The 14814-nt window shown below is 41.2% G+C and overlaps 1 protein-coding gene across 3 annotated transcripts in view; it reads right to left on the bottom strand.

Moving 5' to 3' along the window:
* Positions 1–14814, bottom strand: part of SOS2 (SOS Ras/Rho guanine nucleotide exchange factor 2) — a 53853-nt gene that overhangs the window by 25274 nt on the left and 13765 nt on the right. For 2 of the 3 annotated variants that reach the window (XR_015222195.1, XM_086612691.1), the window contains exons 3-8: positions 12513–12644; positions 10431–10595; positions 9557–9760; positions 7900–8043; positions 3408–3518; positions 1634–1732 (exon numbers count right to left, since the gene is read on the bottom strand). Coding sequence is in view for 2 of the 3 variants with exons in the window: in XM_086612691.1 (XP_086468817.1) it covers positions 1634–1732; positions 3408–3518; positions 7900–8043; positions 9557–9760; positions 10431–10595; positions 12513–12644 (855 nt within the window). In the remaining variant the exon portion in view is untranslated. The remainder of the gene's footprint in view (positions 1–1633; positions 1733–3407; positions 3519–7899; positions 8044–9556; positions 9761–10430; positions 10596–12512; positions 12645–14814) is intronic. The other variant, XM_086612692.1, reaches the window with a different exon arrangement.

Here is a 14814-nt window from a genome sequence, read left to right as displayed (position 1 = left end):
CTTGGATTTAAACCTTTCTACAAAACACCGGTAATCTATACATTGGAAATGTGTGGTTCATGGGTCAAAATAAATTATCCTTATTTTTACTTAGCTAAATCAGGATATGCAAAAAATCACAGAGGACATAATGAAAACAAGACTGAACTTAAAAAAATTAAAAAAAAAAAATAAAAATCAAAGGAACATGTGCCAGATATTAACTACATGTAAATGTACTACTGTACGTGGTCTTAAAACAAATCCTATTTTTTGCCTTGAGGTTCTTTTGAAAAAATTTTATATTGTATTATATGTAAGTTCTACATTTCTTCCTTCATACAAGTAAATCCTTTGAAATACAAAGGAAGGCCACGTAACACACTTGTACACCACTGCTAGTATCACTTTTTACACTGAAAACTCAGAAGTCAAATTTCTGTTGCTATTTCAAAATGCCAGCTATAGCCACAGGATATTTCACCCGTTTAATTTAAGTATATCCCAGTTATAAAGATAAGTGGATTATTAACTAAGCATTACAAACTTTCTGAACACAATGGGGCAAACAGAAACTTTTTTCACATTATCCTTAGCTACTTAAAAAAAGCTCCGATCTAAGTATTTTTCAAGATATTGCATTTTCTACAGCAACATTATTTTTTCTTATTTAGGAATGATTATTATAGACCTCAGATGTTAAATTTCTGCTGACTGCTGGCCTCTCTTCTCATAACTCACAGCAAAAACATTTGCTTGTAAGCAAAAAGATACATGCTTAGTTACTTTTTGGCTTTTAGCTGTTTTACCCAAGGGAAATATCTGCTGATGTAAATCACCTTGCTAGTGCACATCAGGATGAAATATGTGCAAGCGATCCGTGGGCAAACCAATGGAGGCTGTTCTAAAATAAGTAATGCCTCACTAGGCAGAATCGCTCACAAATACAGACTAGATGCCAACCTAAACAACTTGTATGGTAAGACCCCTGAAATACATCCTACAGGAGTAACTTTTTACCATCTGAATCAGAATTCCATAAAGCCTGACGTTTCATCAATGTCATTTCTTAGAAGACAGAAAACAAGAAAATAATAGCGCTTGTTTTCATTCTTCCTCAATATGGAGAAAGCGTGGTATGCTATGAAAAATGGTATTTTTTGCTGTATCTCTTCCATTTAGGACTCAGGTTGAACATTAAACACAGATAATTCCGACTACGCTGGAAGAAAGTGCTTCCCCAATTCCCAAAATAAGATCAGCTGAACTGCGACTGGAGCATGACTTCAGACTGAGAACAGCGATCTGAATCACGCTTAGCTTCTTCCGAACAGGCAAAAAACTCAGAACTCAAGGAAAGAAGAAATTAGATCTGCATATTACATTTTTAACTATATTAGAATTCAAGTTCAATAAAAGTTGGTTTAATCAAGTATAGTTACTTCAAATGTTCATATCAGAGCAACAGATGCTTCTGAAGACTTTTTCTACATCAGTTTACTTTTCAGACGTATACTCACTGGTGTCAAATTACTGTTTCATATCTTTCAATTTTCAGCAGCAGTGAATAAAAATCTAATCTCCTATTTAAAAGCTCAGCCTCTCGACATTAAGAAATGTTTTTAGCAGGAAACAAAAGTGTGGCTTCATTTACCTGTAGTAACTCGAAGTAGTGCAAACAGTGATAGACTGGGATAAGCATGAGTCGCGGGAGGATGTATCGTACAGCTTCTTTAAACCCTTCAGCAGTAGACTGAAAAGGAAAAATAAACAGGATTACTTGCACTGGAATACTCAAACCAGGACTGGACAAGGCCCTGAAGTGAGCTCTGAAAACACCCCTAACCCCCACAATGAATGAATGATGGCACAACCTGCCTCCTTCGCAAGGTAACCAGTCTGATGGTCCGTGTGTTTGCCAGAAGTAGCAAATCAAACACAGAAGCTGGAGGACCAAGTTATCCACAAGTCATTTCATAAGCATCCTTTAGAGATGCTCATATCACAATCCCGAGTACCTCTGTGTTTCAGCACTGTCTGCAGAACTTAATTAACAGCATTAGTTCAGCCTGATAACGCCTCAGAATGACGCCCTGCCTGCGGCTAAGCTGCACGCCTTATTCCCCAGCCAACAGCCACATCCCAGAATGCAGAAAATCCTTGAATATATTTTGAACAAAGCTCATTCTCATATCCAAAATAACATGTTTTACTGTGGGCCGCAGTTCGCAGCAGAATTTAAAGGAAACACTGGAATGTTAAAGACCAGCCAGGACTCCTATACAGTCTAATAAACTTATCACCAACTCCCCTCTAATGTCCTCTCCTACCAAGTACGTACGCTGTGCTTCAACTTACATCCAGTATTGCCACAGAAATATGGAGGTCTCAAGTACTGAAGAAATCAATATGAGTATCTCCTCTCCCTCAGAAACTGAGAATTACAAGTTTATGACTTAGTGAATGAGTTAGAAATCTCTTCCCCAATCCCAGCAGTTAACTAGCATAATAATTCAGGCTGGAAGATGAGGAGAGGTTCTCCAAAGAACAGTGAAGCCCAAACCTTCCTATGGCAAGGAGAGTCAGAAAGCAGGCCAGATTCACTGTCAAATCGCTTGATTACCAATTTAATCTGGAATAGGATGATGGGCTTTAAATTTACTTCGGAGGTAGGTACAGGGCCGTACTTCATTCACCAAATTATATTTAAGAGTGAGATGATCCATCTTTCCAAGTGCTCAGAGCTGAAGAGGAAACGCTCACCCTGAAGGAACAGCTTGGAGGAATCTCAGCTTGCAGAGACTCAGGTCCCAGTAAACTGTACAAACTCAGCTCTACTATAATGGGTTTAGGAGGAAGCACCACTGAGCCAACACTTGCTTAGCAGCTTCTCTAAATGCATTTCTGAAAACAAGTTCAGTCTTCTGAACAGTAGTCTTCAATAGATCTGGCACATTGGCAGAAGGAAGTAATAAATTAAAAAAAAAAAAAAAATCACAGATGATCTTGCTGGATAGTCCTATTAAAGAAATGATTTAAGAAAACCTGCCAGGCCCAGCCTCAATGTCAAACAAGGGGGCCTGGGATATATAAGGAAGAAAATGAAAATATTGTGTCCGAGTGCCTGTGTTTGGTATTAAATGGCAAAACAGAAATAGAAGTAGCAGGTGTGAGAAGTCACCCTCTATTCTGAAGCAAGAGACTGATGCGAGGACAAAAAAAAAATGCAAAAGACTCATGGATGGGCAGAGCTACGTCCAGTTTCTACAGGAAAAGGCAGAGTCAGAGTATCTTACACCGAAGAAAGGTCAGAATCTAGACAATTTTCTTCCTCAGTAGAAAGTAAAGAGTTACTGACAAAATCCAAACCTTTGAAACACAGGGTTTTTGAGCTAAAGCAATACACAGCATTTCTCATTTGCACTCACCTGAAAGTGGAGAGCAACAGCAGGTTTCGCCATTAAGTTGTTAAAACGCTCATGAAATTGTGGAGAGAGAATATCCTGGGACAAGGTTTCATACGGATCAAAGGCTTGCTCCTAAATAAAACCAGAGAATTATATAAATACATGAAGGATGCAAGATATTTCTATTTCAGCTGATACAACTGATTCCTTCAATAAGCTGATACACAAGTGGAACTTTTCAAGAAAATACCGATTTTGCAAAGCAAATATTCTGTAAACCACAAATGTTTTTCACTTCCAAATTTTAAATGCACACATTTTCTCGGCATTTCTCAGTCTCACCATACTTACCACTAACACTATTTTATTGAAGCAGTGGAAACCGAGAAAAGTTCTTGCTTGCCATCCACCCACATTCCATAAAGAATAGCAATTTACCTCCAGTTTACCCATAAGGAAAGAAGAGCAGGTGAAGTGACATTTCAGATGAATTTTGGGGACTGTCACACGGAGGCATTGTTGTATCACCACCATTTCGGGGTACATCACGTAAGAACGATCAGTCACAAGTACTGGAATTCTGCACACTTTTCTGGCCATGCTGTAAGGCTGAGAAAACGTCTCACTCTGGGACAAAGCAGCTAGTCTGAAAGAGTCTCAGAGGAAAGTCCTCTAATGACACCAAGGGTTTCAGGCGCAAAAATCTCCTGGGGTGCATCCAAAGCAGCGTGGCCAGCAGGTTGAGGGAGGGGATTCTGCCCCTCTGCTCTGCTCTCCTGAGACCCCACCTGGAAGACTGTGTTCAGCTCTGGAGTCCCCAGCACAACCCCACCTGGAATACTGTGTTCAGCTCTGGAGTCCCCAGCACAAGAAGGACATGGAGCTGCTTGAAAGGGTCCAGAGGAGGCCACCAAGATGACCCGAGGGCTGGAGCACCTCTGCTATGGAGACAGGCTGAGAGAGTTGGGGCTGTTCAGCCTGGAGAAGAGAAGGCTCCGGGGTGATCTTATTGCAGCCTTCCAGTAATTAAAGGGGGCCTACAGGAAAGCTGGAGAGGCGCTTTTTACAAGGGCATGGAGTGATGGGACAAGGGGAAATGGCTTTAAACTGAAAGAGGGGAGATTTAGATTAGATATAAGGAAGAAATTTTTTACTCAGAGGGTGGTGAGGCACTGGACCAGGTTGCCCAGAGAAGCTGTGGCTGCCCCATCCCTGGAAGTGTTCAAGGCCAGGTTGGATGGGGCTTTGGGCAACCTGGTGTAGTGGAAGGTGTCCCTGCCCATGGCAGAGGGGTTGGAACTAGACGATCTTTGAGGTCCCTTCCAACCCAAACCATTCCATGATTCTATGACTCTGGATGGAGTATCTGGCTGTGATTCTGTAGTATCAGCTACAGCAGGATGGGATGAAAACCTGACTGTATACGAATCTCAGGAGGAATCACAACTGGCCATGGATCACCTGCTCCACAGCCTGACAGCCCGTTCCCGAGCCTCTGCAGATTCACTGGGCTGAATCACTCATGAATCACCGCGTTATCCGGTGCTGATGGCACGATGCCCAGAAGCAGCACATACCTCTTTTCACCTTAATGCTGAAGTGCTCTAGAATCCAGGCTGCAGAATTTGGGAGAACAAACACCGAAAAGGCTCATCTGAAACATTCAGATACAGTCTCTTCCAGGGTATGTCCTACCTTACTGGTGGGGCAGCTGCGATTAAACTCTTTGTGGGGAGGAGAGGTACCAAAGGCACTCTCTTTTCACATGCAAATTTTAATCATCCTCTCAACTCTCCTCATCAAGCTCTAATCATCGCTGTCCATTCCCATTAGATTGTAGCTGGGAGGGGGGGATAAGAGCGGGGGAAATTTTGGCACTTCAGCTGCGGAAGAGAAACGATGAGGCACTCTAACTGAACAGCCTGCTTTTCTTAAGCAGAATCCGAATCCACTTTACAACCTGGTGGGTTTTTTTTTTTTACGCCACACTTGCCCACTACATGCGTGTAGTAGTTAGAATGGTGAAAGTTACCACCAAGTAAATTTTTTTTTTTTACCAGCATATTCACAAATATCCATCTCCCACTCCTATGTGGCAGGCATCAAGTTTTCGAATGTCCTCCACACCAAGAAAAAATGTTTTGTTTTCCGCATACTTCCTTATCTCAAAAACACTACAATATTTATGTTTAAACCTTCCAGAGAACTGATGCAGAAAAACAGACAAAGCAGGAAGATTCCAGTGTTGTTTGTTTTTAATTATCCTTCCAAATAAGTTGAAGGACCTTTATAATGGAAATACAAGCAGCAAGCTGGGCAGTAAGATAGAGCAAATAAACACTTCACTTTGGTATCTCTCTTTAATGATTCCTTTTGCAAACACTCACAGAAAGATGATCTCAAACGTGTGAGATGATCAAATGAACAGCCTGGTTATTAAGCAGGTCTTTGCTCCATATTAATTGAATTTTTAAATTCAAACTTAACTACCTGCATAAAAAGGTTTCCAGTTAATGAAAATCAAGTGATATTTTTACTCATTGAAAAGGATTTCCTTCCCTTAAAGCACAGGACGCTGAAGAGTAACTTTTACAATAATCTGAGGTATGTGTGTTCTCCAGGACAGTGCTGTACTATTTCAAATTTTAATTCTTTTTTTCAATTATAATATAATAGCCACTCACTTTAATTAATTGTTCAAACGCTTCTCCTTAACATTAGATAACCAATTATACTTAACCATCTTAAGAGCTAAGATCTAGTCAACTGGACTTTCCTACTGATGTGTCACAAGTGGCTTATGGAGAGGGACTTTTGGCAAGGGCAGGTAGTGACAGGACAAGGGGCAATGACTTTAAACTGAAAGAGGGAAGATTTAGATTGGATATAAAGAAGAAATTCTTCCCTCTGACAGTGATGAAGCACTGGAACAGGCTGCCCAGAGAAGCTGTGGCTGCCCCATCCCTGGAAGTGTTCAAGGTCAGGTTGGATGAGGCTTTGGGCAACCTGGTGTAGTGGAGGGTGTCCCTGCCCATGGCAGGGGGGTTGGAACTAGATGACCTTTGAGGGCCCTTCCAACCCAAACCATTCTAGGATTCTAAGTAATGTCAGGAAAACTTTATCTTTATGGTATATTCCTAAGTGAGTGGCACGTGGGCTGAAGGAACCCATATTCTTCACAGCCACAAAAATGTAACCGTTTTCCTAATGGTACTGGTGTGTTCATGCAGTCCGGAGATTTTAAAAACTGAGCATACATAAAAGTGAAACGGAAGTGTTACTGGTTGTAATTTTCTTTATAAAGACCGTAATTTCAAGATAAAAAGCATAAACTTCACATTCACCATGTGGTTCATCTGAGAGAAACTCTCTCCCCCTCAGGCCAGAACATCTCATTCGACTTCCTCTATGATACAGTCCACATGGTTTACATGATTAACCTGATATTTTGGTTCAGAAAATGGGGCTCAACACACCACTCAAGAAAAAACAGACTCCATTTAAATACGTCCAAAGAGCAAAAACTCCAAGCAAAAACTTGGTAATTTGTTCCAAGAGTCAGACAAAGGTGTGGTGTTTTTCTAAACTGAACTGCCCTCTTGCCTTTTGGATACTGCTTTTTTGCTGTGCACCTCTCTGCTAAATTCCAGAGTCTCTTTCTCTATTTTCAGGTCATGAAGGTATCTATGCACCTGTCCTATTTAGACTAAACTGAGCTCTATCTCACTGTAAAGCACTTTCTCAAAAACTTAACTTCTGTGCCTCTCTTCAGTAGTCCTTCCAGTATTTCAATGCCCGTTAAAAAAAAAAACAACAGCAAAGCTCACAAAATACCTTAACGTTCCAGTATGAGCCACTCCAAATCCATATACAGCGTCTTCCCTTATTCCTACTCTTTAATATCTATTTTATAGGTCAACAGATACCAATAGCACTTTTGCTACAAAACTCAACAGTGAGCTTCTCTTCAGTTGCACATCTGTTTTGATACTTCATTCCTTCCCAGAGTTAGTGCTTTGCAGAGACATTTCCAATTCCAGACATATAACACATTGAGGAATTTGCCTCAATTAAGAACGTTTTGTTTCAGTTATCTCTGTCCAGAGTAACGCAAGTCACTCATCTTGCAGATCTACGTCCAACAGCTATGATTTTTGGGTGGCCCTGGGCCTGACACCAATGCCTACTAAAACTGAAGCACCACCTTCTTTAAATAAGCAATTCCGGGTAATTACTTTTTAAATCCACTTCCCTACAGGATTGTAGCAATTAATTCCCACTCTGAAATAAGATTTGTTTTGTACTTACCTGCTTGATGTCATTTCTGTGCCAGTTAGGAAACGCACTTTATCTTACTTACTGATGAACAGGTAGAGAAGATCTCTGTTCAGGGCTTATTAAAAAGACTTTTTACAGCTGCAAGTTTATCAGCGATATCGGAATCATGACCAAAAGTTTACCACAAAAGTAAAACAATCGGTGGTTTAAAAGAAAACACGACAAAACACCGTACCTCTGCAAGATCCTCAAAGCAGCTGCCGGCCAGAGGATGAGGACTGCTTTCATCAGTCATTTCAACAGTATCCTCAATCAATCCTAAAAGCTTCACTGTCAACTCATGAATGTCTGAAATGTTGCTAAATATCACATCGATATCCTGCAAACATAAAACGTATCTTAGTAGTGTCTAGAATAAAGTATTTTGCTTACGTAAATATCGGAGCATTCTTCGTGAAGTCTGAACCAAGAGGTAAATGGCGAGGGGCCAACAAAAAGTGAGGAAGAAAGTTAAATTATGTGGTCTTCCCAGCCCTGCAGGCTTGCCTGGGCACATCCAGCCTTGCACAATTCTCACCCCAGTGAAAGAAAGCACACCATCCTTCCCAGGCCAGAGCAGCAGCCCCAGTACAGGCTGTTCAGTGCTTTGGACAGAAATGTCTGGCCCTTCCAGCCACAATTCACAGCTGTTATTTTCCCCGTTTGCTGCTTCTTGTATCTCAGAACATAACAGGAAGGAGGCAATTTAAGGCAGCTCCAAGGTCAGACCCTCTAAACCACAGGTGAAACCAAAGCAGTTACTTGGGTACTTTAGCAGAATACTACCTGGGTACAGAGGAGGAATCGGCAGCTTCCTTCTCCAAATTGTACTTTTACATTTTTCAAATCCACACGCTGCAAACACACCCAACTAAGCAGTCCCTTCCAATGACCTTCATTCTCCTTCTGACCCCTCTGAAACACACTTCTTGGAAGCCTTCTCTGCCCCAACCTAACACTGCAGAGCTTGCTTGACCTCCTGCCAGCGCCAAGACCATGGCAATCTCTTCGTGGGAACAAGCAATCTTCAAATTTCTCATACTCGTTCCCATATAACAAAAGAATATTCCTCAGTTCCAAAATACTGCTCCCTTCTCCTCCTATCATCTTTGTTTGAATTCTGTCCCCACATCTGCACAATTCTCTGATATCCTAGCAGCTACTGAGGAACGTCCACATCCAGCTGTAACAGGAATATCTCCTGCTGCCTCTCTTTTCAACCTGCTGGTATCACCTAAAAATCCCAGTTCAGGTTCTGCTGGCCTGGTCTCCTTCTCCTTCCTCCCACAGGAAGGATTCACTAATCTCTCCTTTTTCCTTCTTCTCCTACAAGAGCTGTGCTTCCTTTTTAGACTCCAGCACTCTGAAAACAGAATTTGTCACACGCACAATCCAATCATTTACCAACCAGAGATTCCCTTCACAGTAAGTCACACTAGAGAATCCAGCTAAGAGCTGTTTTACCTGTAGATTCTGCAGGCAGGGGAGCCCTGGGGCAGACTTTGAATGTCAATTCCAGCATTCATCCGCATTCACTCCACACGCAGGTAGATAACTTAATTTTTGTGTTCAGCAAAAGTGTAACTCTTACCTACATGACCAAAGGACTCCAGCTATTGCTGGCATCTGACAGGGAATTTTGTCTGTTAAGCTTCACTCTGAGAGCAGCACTATTCATACTATTAATGGCAATTCCTCCATTTTATTTCCCATACAGTCAACACTCATAATGCCCTGACATGCAATAAATCAAATTTAATTTTACTCCCAACACAGTTAATGTAATATTGATACGTAATGGCTGCTAATGGAGCAACTAGCATTACACATCAATAACCTATTACAGGACTTACATTAGGTGTGAACAATTTTCTGTTTGATAGAAAGGCTTCCCGAAACACTTTTATTATCAGATTCAGCTCCCGCAGATATTGCCTTTCTTCTGCAATTTCGTTTCTCACTAGGTCATAGTAGTTGAGCTCCCCAGAAGAAGAGGGTTCGTCTTCACAGAGAGAAACCAAACCAATGTCATCCTGATCAAACATATCCATCAAAACCTAGCGAAGAAATTAAAAAAATTACATGCAAGTCTGATCTACGTTTGGCTCAAGCTCAGCTATTTCAATGTGTTCAGAGAAATCCTTTGAGTTCTTAACACAATACTTTCTGTGATCACTTTCACAAGGGAGTAATATTTAAACTTTGGCAGCAGAAGGCTGGATCAGTTGCCAAAGCCATTTTCCCCTTTATAAGTTAGCACGACCTAGAAAACAAGTTACAATTCATGGAGAACTAACTCTGAAAACAAGGCATCTTGCACAAGCTTTTGACAAAACCCTCCTGATAAAGATGAAATTAAACAAAAATGTTTCTCATTTTTAGAAGGATGAAAACTAAACGTCTTTTCTGTATTATAAAGAAGGAAAGAGCTGTCATGACAAAGCGACATCCGGAGGACAGTAACACAACTGAGAAATAAAAGAAAACATCATTTTCTGTCCTTACATTGTTTTGTAACTAGCACTATTGTTTCAAAACTTCACATGCTTAAGTTTAAATCTTTACTGTGATCAGTCTGGCACAAATAAGGAGAGAAGCTTCTGCATTTGAGTAAGACCAGTCTTCTCCCTCCTATCCTACTCTGGATATATATTAAAAAAAACAAAATCCCCTCTAGTATTTACCTTTATATCTGTCCACAAGACTAGTTCAGTCCCAACTCCTTACCTTATCAGCACACATTGACACTTTAATGTCCTGCTGAGAAATCTCAAAGTGTCGTATATTGAAAACGTAATTTCCAGCCAGCTTTAAAATGTCAGCTGAGATGTATTCTAAGACAGCCACAATATACAGAGACACGTGGTAATCTACCTTATAACCCAGGACCTCCTGCAAATGGAAAACAAGAGAAAAAAAACACTTTATTTCAGAAATTCATTCAGAATGACAATTAACACATTGAGTTTTCTACTGAAATTCATCTTCTCTGTGTTGGTAATTTACAGTAATGCAACAGGCAGGGCAAAGGACATGAAATGGATATTTTATCAGCCACCTCAAAGGAAATGCTTCCAAATACTTCCTTGTGCTATTTTGTCATATACTGACAGATGGAAAGCTACAGAACTTTTAATAATCCTTCCTCTAAAAACGACAGTCCTAAAAATAGGATTCCTTCAAGGAAGGGACTTCACTGGAACCACTCTTGTACTTAAATTTTAGTCTATTATCTATGCTTATTGCAGGACCCTGGCCCAAATCTGGACTCTTCAGAAAAGAGCACACTTCGTTTTGAACTGTTCTTGATGGAAAAAGTTGTCTTTCATGAAACTACAGACTGTATGTTCAACCTGCTATGTACTGTGATCAATTTTAGTCCATCCTTTACTTTTGGCTGAACAACTAAGCCAGCTGCATCCTTGCACTACTTCAATTATTAAAGTCTGAGCAGAAAAAAAAGCAGGATGAACACTGTAGGTTCTTCTTGTGATACATGTTCTGTGTTCTGCAGAACATGCACCACATAGGCTCTTATTTGTGACAGGACTGTGAGGAATAAGTACAGGTACGTTCATGCATTTGAATAAGGTAGTCTTGTTCTTACTGTAATTTGATGCATCTTCTAAAAATCAGACTCTGTACCTATGTCCACACACTTCTAAACCAGACTTCAGAAAAGCAAGCCAGTGTGTCTATGAAGGTCTTATTTAATGCTGTTTTCTTTCCTTACATCTCTTCCACTCTCATTAACCATCACAAACTGAGATATTGTATATAAGAACACCGTGACTAGACCTGAGAAAGTGCTTTAATTTCTGTTTATGCTTAAATAATGGTTTCTCAATGCAGCCGAAAACTCTGGTGTAACGACGCCACCACTGGAGAAAAGCATTTTTTAAGCTATGAACAGAAACCAAAATGAATAGAAAAAAGAACTATCAAAAACCAGCAATGCTTGAATCACCTTCAATCTACTGATTCAGCACTTATCTAAAAGTGATTAAGCACTGGTCTAAAAATCACAGTACTGTTTCATCATTAAAAAAACCTCTACAGGGGCGCAGTATGAATGCATGCTTACTGTGTGACACTACAAACTGACTGGAAGCAAGGAGCTCCATACCAGTTGCAAGTGACATGACAACTCAGAACTGAGATGGCCACTCTCCTCCTCAAAACCCACCAACAATAAAGCCTGTATTTGGTCTTTTGCTACACCTTTGCAGATCTATTGATCTTAAAAGCAAGGCAGCAGTGACATTCAACAGTAACTGAAAGGGCGTTGATACACATCTTAGTTGACAGTATACAAGGATCAGGATCTACTTGTTCTTTCTTCTTCTGTTTTGGCTTCTGCAGCATTTTGAAACAAACAAAGGCATCAAAACAGTGCTACTGAAGTAGGTAAGGTATTTGAGTTTGTTTGGGTTTTATTTATGTTAAAAACTAACCAGTCATATTTCAAAGTAGAATAATACATTGACACACTAATGTCTAGAACATGATGAATTTGGGTATCTACATTTACTACATACCTGGTGTAGTGGAAGGTGTCCCTGCCCATGGCAGGGGGGTTGGAACTAGATGATCTTTGAGGTCCCTTCCAACCTAAACCATTCTGTGATTCTATGATTCTATACTACATTCATCCTGTTCTATGGTGACCTGACTTTTCAGCCAATATGAGACGCTGACCTAATTCCACACAAATTAAATAAATATTTTCAAGGGTATGCTGGAGGGCAGTAATACAGCTGGGGGTGTGGTGAGCAGAAGCAGCAGTCATCAGGTTTTTGTTTTAAGTACCTTTAGTAAAGGATGTATTTTGTCCACAGGTAGCAGGAGGGGGTTTCTTCTTTTCCGTTTCTCTATAGCAGACTGCGCATCAGCGATCGCCCACTTGTCTATGGGATGAGGAAATGTCTTTTGAACGCGCTCCTGTCCAAACATAAAGAGTGCACTTAGATTAACCGCAGCAATCAACGAGAAGTTTAAAAAAACAACAAAATTACTTCCCCTGCAGTATAGACAATTATCCTCCTCCTCAGTGTTTGCAACACGTTTTCCTAACTGTTCTCCCTTTCTCACCGAACTCAGCTTCACTCTTTTCAACAATCCCAAACAACCTCCCTTCCCTAAACATGAAGAACTCCTTCAAATCTCCTAAACCAACTCCTGCTCTATGATCTTTTCAACACAAGAGCAGCGAGAAGCCTCAGCTCAGACCAGGAGCCCAAAAGATAAACAACATCAGGAAGTACTAGAAAGTTTACAGTCTAAATGAAAAAAAACAAGTTGGTATTGTTCCTATTTCATAAAAGTCCAGAGTGTAACTTGTCCTGTATCAGGTCAAGTTTATGGCAGAAACGAAAAACAAGAGCAGGATCTCCTAACTAGGCAGAAGGCTGTGATTCCTGAAAAAGGCTGGCTGTAACACTTCGGACTCCGCAAGCGCATGCAGGAGCATTTTCCCCACTGTGCAGCCAGCCACAGTGGCTGCAGTTTCACATCACTTTTCTATAGGTTCACTTTTCAACAGCTGCTATAGGAACAGGTGAAATGACCCCAAGAACAGAACAAACTGCTCCGGGCAGCAGTCCCCCACCTAACACACGTGCAAGACCCCAGTCCTGCTTTCCACAAAGTCCTTCAGGCTTCCCGCTGCAGCCCCTGTGAGATGGGGAATGAAACACTGAAAGAACGAGTCTAAACTGAACTCTGATGACTGCTTCTTAAGTGACTTTGGAAAAATAGTTTTTTTTAAGTCAGGCAGCTCAGGGAGGAGTAGCAACCACCGTGACCTTACTCCACCTGGCATTGCCAGGCAGGCACAGGACACGGTGCGGTGCTGTACCGACCTCTGCTTTGGACCTGGGCGGGTGGTAACTCCCACAGGAGAGATTTCATAGATGAGCTGAAGAACGAGCTCAGAAAAACAGTGAAATCTATGCGTCCCTTTGATAAGAAGACTTTTGTGCATGTTCTGAAGTTTCAAAGGAGGCCTCGGGTCTTCTGAAGAGTCAGCTTTTATGTATTTGCATGGGGCCATTTAACGCTCAGCCTCCTGCGTCGGCCATCTGTGCCAGGTGAACACCCGGTGTCCTTTCCTCTTGGACGGCAGCCGAAAGCTCTGGGCTGCCTCACCAAAACGAACTTTCCTTGGGATTTTACCAGGAGATCACCGGCAAAGCGGACGCCACGTGGCATTCAGCTGTCCTTCAACTTAGCGGTGCGCTGCAGGAGTATCACATGCCTTTGGTGCTCGGACTTTACTGGCTCCTAGTGTTTTCCTGGGAACAATTTGAAGGGCTTTTTCTATTTGTAAAACCTTTATAATTTGAGATTTCAGACCTTGATCTTGCAAATACTTAAGTATAATATTATGCACAAATAGCTCCATTAACTCCAGGCTGTTAGGTAAATATCTGCATGATGAACTTTAGAGACCACAGCTCTCATGTTGTCTCTTACCAGCTAAAAACAGCTGAGGAGAAGAGCCAAAAGCCTTCATTTGTGGATCTCAGATGACTGCTGGCAGCACAATCTCATCAACAAGCCATAACACAAAACTGAATTCTACTTTCCCTGAATTGGAAGAATCTGAATACAGGCACCCTCAAAACAGTAACATTTTGGGGAACTTATTACCGCTATTTAGACCTAGCTCTGTGTTTTTAAATTAAATAACCGTTATATTGCCAAGTGCAGCAATGTTTTACTACTCGCAGTTTTAAAACGACGTTAGGTAGGTTTAAAATACGACACCCGGGATTCAGTGTCTGCTGTGTTACTCACAATCACAACTCAGAGCTGTCAGTTATCTCAGCAGGCTGCCTGCGTCCTGTGCAGTTCTGCACACAGCAGTTTGTGGAGCACACACGTACGCAACAAAAATGATGAGTTCATATGTACACAGGGTAATTTTATCATCCCGTGACTCAGAGGCAGAAAGCTATGGAGTTGGTGTGCAGAACAATCAGTGCTATCTCAAACCATCCTGTGTGCTGTCGGATTTCTCCGCTCCACATCTAACGTTCAAATCCGGACTCCAGGTAGCAACAATCCCAAGAGCTATTAAGGGACTATTAAGTTTTGCTTTTATTTAGTC

This window comes from Tauraco erythrolophus, chromosome 6 (assembly GCF_009769465.1).
Source record: "Tauraco erythrolophus isolate bTauEry1 chromosome 6, bTauEry1.pri, whole genome shotgun sequence".
In the NCBI taxonomy this organism is placed as follows: domain Eukaryota; kingdom Metazoa; phylum Chordata; class Aves; order Musophagiformes; family Musophagidae; genus Tauraco; species Tauraco erythrolophus.
This window is presented reverse-complemented; position numbering and strand designations above follow the sequence as displayed.